Genomic DNA, 3,888 nt, shown 5'->3' on the forward strand with positions numbered 1-3,888 from the left:
TCCTCGCAAAGTTAATTTCAGGTACAAAATTACCTTTCCACTTCTAAGTTATAGAGATTTTATAGGAGTACTGTTATTTTAAGACATCTACTCCACACATTGTTATGTGATATAATTTTATTTAAAAGATAAATTTTAAATTTTAATCTTATAAATAAAATTTTATAATTTAATTAACATGAATAGTATATTTGCTTGAGAATACAATAACTCAATTAATGCAAGACGCTCTGTGCTAATTAAAATAAAAAAAAAAATCAAAACGAAGAGAACGACGTCGCATACTTTTGTTTTGTGACGAATGTCGAAAGTATCCTCCGATCGTTCATTCCCACCAAAATGACATACACACCCTCTAAGTGCAAACTCGACCTATGTAGTATATAATTCTCACATACACGATTAGGGTTTCGAGTCTCCGGGTTTGCTGCGTGGCCGTCGTCGCTTGCTTTTGCTCGCTTCCCCACTAAGCTCATCCCCTCTCCTAATATGGCCGTCGGGTACCGTGCTCTCAATGTTTCTGTCATTCTATCTCTATGTGAAATAAGATCCTTGGATTTGTTAGGCACTAATAGTTTTGGTGTTTGTGTGGAACAGAAAGAATAAGAGGATTTCCAAGGGAAAGAAGGGAGGCAAGAAGAAGGCGTGAGTGTCATTTTCCTATTTGATGTTAACTCTTTTTTTTATTCTTTTTTTTTTACGCTTTTCTTTTCTTTCTCGAGCATTGTTGTGATATATAGTTGTATATATGATTAGGTCCGATCCATTTGCGAAGAAGGATTGGTACGATATCAAGGCACCTTCAGTGTTCGCAGTAAAAAATGTGGGCAAAACCCTTGTTACTCGCACTCAGGGTACCAAGGTATCTTTTTTAGTCATTGAATTTCTCCATTCGTTTTGTGCTGTTTGGTTAGCGAGAAAATATTGGAGAAGAAATTGAGTTAAAATTTTGGCCTGGATTTCTGAGTTCTCCACTTTATATCGTAGGCTACATCTGCTGTAAAGATGCAATATTTCTTTTAATGTTTTTGGCTGTGGCTTGTCCAATCAATTTATATGCGTTTTTTAGCTTAACTAGTTGGCGATGGGTTGATGGTTAAGCAACCCTTTTTCATTGATATATGACTTGATGTGATTTAATGGTGCTATATTCTATTTAACTCAGTTGTTCGCTATCTTATCAAAGTCTCTGGAACATATTGTTTGGTTATGGAGAAAACCAGGTTTCTAATTCTACTTTCTATCCCGTTGCCAATTTCGTATATTTGCTCAATGGAGGCTTTTGATTTCTTTGCTTCTAGAATGAGACTTTTATATTAACTTCATAAGACAACTTTTCCTGTTTTTTTAACAACCTAGGGTCCTCATAGTTTATATAAGTAGTTTTGGACGTGCATTTCTCAAGCGAGTCCTTGTACTGAGTAATATTTTAAGTAGGGTAACAGCTAGATTTTTTCTTTAGCTATTTAAATCTGAATTAAGGTTTCAAGTTTTTATGCACCTTCCTCTGTCATTTTAGAAATTGCAATACCTCCTTTTTTGTTTATTAAGTAAGAAATTATGATATTTTTAAAATTATGGAAGTATTGATATTACACAGTAAGAATGCTGGAGCCTGTCCTGCTTTCATTTTTTTTCAAGAAATTGGTTTTCCTTTCCACTTTTTTTTTTAATTTTTTTTTTATCACCTTGTATATTGTTGTTCTTTTTACACCGTAGAACATAAAAGTTTTCAGTTTATGACTCTGATTCTGGTTGTGGCATCCTTGCCTTTATGTGCTTTTCCCCAGGAATGTGAATTTGATGTGATTCTTTTGTTATCTTTACTGTGTTTGTTGATGATGAGCATACTTTTTATCTTCCACAACCATTAAGTTTTTAACGTGCTTAGAATTTGCCAGTTGCCAATATATGTTATCTGTGTACCTACTCATGCCTCTGTTGTCTCTTTCACAGATTGCCTCTGAAGGGCTCAAACATAGAGTCTTCGAGATATCAATGGCTGATCTTCAGGATGATGAGGATCATGCATACAGAAAGATCAGATTGAGAGCTGAGGATGTTCAAGGGAGGAATGTCCTGACCAATTTCTGGGTATGCTTATGTAATATAGTTTCATCTGCGTCCAACATTGTTAATGCTATTTTTTAAAGAAAAAACAAACTTACGTTTTTCTTTTAAATTGTTTTGAAAAATTTCAGGGAATGGATTTTACCACAGACAAGTTGAGGTCTTTGGTAAGGAAATGGCAGACAATGATTGAGGCTCATGTGGATGTGAAGACTACTGACAGTTACAGTTTGAGGATGTTCTGCATTGGATTTACTAAGAGGCGGCAAAACCAAGTCAAGAGGACCTGTTATGCCCAGTCCAGCCAAATTAGACAGGTGATACTAACTAGATTATCTGGTTTACTAGATACCTATATAACTATTTATCATCAGACAGCGAAGATTGTATCTTGGAAGACTTCTCCTGCTTTGTTCTGTATTCTGTTTGTGTTTAGCATAATTTATTGGAGAAAAATTCTCTAACATACTGGCATAAATGATTTGATTTGTTGTTGAAGTGCTTGATAAATGCGATAACAGATAATATGAAAGATGAAGTGCACTCTCTTTTTTCTGGATGTCTGTTTCTATTCATTAAGATTGGTTGCTAACTCCATGTGGTTGGTATTTTGATCTTCTTGTCGACTGAATGCAATGTTTAAATGTTTATTCTATCCAAACAGTACATATAATGTTGCTTTGGTCATGTCAGATCCGTCGTAAGATGAGGGAGATAATGATCAACCAAGCATCGTCCTGTGATCTGAAGGAGTTGGTTCGCAAGTTCATCCCAGAGTCAATTGGCAAAGAGATCGAGAAGGCAACCTCAGGCATCTACCCTCTACAAAATGTGTTTATTCGGAAAGTCAAGATTTTGAAGGCTCCAAAATTTGATCTTGGAAAGTTGATGGAGGTGAGTCTATCTATCTATTTATTTGTTGTTGTATGGGCACAATAGAGATTATCAAAGAGTTCATAAAGGTGACACATTTCCAATCAATAAGTTCAGAAAGGTTACACTTATTTGTTAACGTGTTTTTCCGAAACTTTTGAGCGCCGAATCCTACATATGGAAGCTAGCATGTTAACTTGCCTGTTATGATTGTATGTGTAGGTTCATGGTGACTATTCAGATGATGTTGGTGTCAAGGTGGAGAGGCCCGCCGATGAGACTATGGTGGAGGTGCCTGCTGAACCAGTTGGAGCCTGAATGTAGTAGGATTATGAAGTTGCCTTTTAGCTTTTGCTATTTTTCTTTTTTTGGCACGAGAATTGTGTTGATCGATTCTTTTTCTTATGAACGCAGTTCTGCGTATTTGTCGTTAACAAACAATTTTGATCTGTGCAATCAAAGTGGACAACTTGTTTTTTTCATTCGAAATGTTTGTTTTAAGAAAGATGCTATATATCCCTTTTGTCATAAAACCATTCTCGTAATATGTTATTTTACCTGTATGTGTAAATTGTCACCAATTGAGTATCTGATACCTATTATAACAAATCATTGCAGAACGTAACAGGCCATACTAACTTCGGTATGTACTCACTTTCTAAATTATCCGTTTGACCCCTGATAAAAACGGGTATTTTTATCAGGAAAATCACTTGTGCCTCAGCTTGATTTTCATATATTGCCAAATCCCAAAAGCAGGCCTGCAATTATTTTTCATTCAATCTCCATAATGTTTCCTCTAATAATTTAATGATTACCAAAGGAAATTCAGTGTACGAGTTGGAGGAGCACCATGACCATAGTTCGAGAGTGGAATTATCATTTATAACATTAAACGATTGTAATACTTGAATAATAAACCCAGCTAGCAACATATTATAAATG

The 3,888-nt window shown here is 35.3% G+C and overlaps 1 protein-coding gene across 1 annotated transcript; it reads left to right on the top strand.

The window, feature by feature from the left end:
* The first annotated feature begins 333 nt into the window (after nt 1-333).
* LOC108995628 (40S ribosomal protein S3a) lies at nt 334-3,476 on the top strand. The gene is made up of 7 exons (XM_018971221.2): nt 334-500; nt 598-645; nt 757-862; nt 1,957-2,094; nt 2,202-2,387; nt 2,764-2,964; nt 3,166-3,476. Exons 1-7 carry the CDS (start codon nt 490-492, stop codon nt 3,259-3,261), a joined length of 786 nt encoding a protein of 261 aa, XP_018826766.1. The 5' UTR covers nt 334-489; the 3' UTR covers nt 3,262-3,476.
* The last annotated feature ends 412 nt before the right edge of the window (nt 3,477-3,888 follow it).

The sequence above is a fragment of the Juglans regia genome, chromosome 2 (assembly GCF_001411555.2).
Source record: "Juglans regia cultivar Chandler chromosome 2, Walnut 2.0, whole genome shotgun sequence".
NCBI classification, from domain to species: domain Eukaryota; kingdom Viridiplantae; phylum Streptophyta; class Magnoliopsida; order Fagales; family Juglandaceae; genus Juglans; species Juglans regia.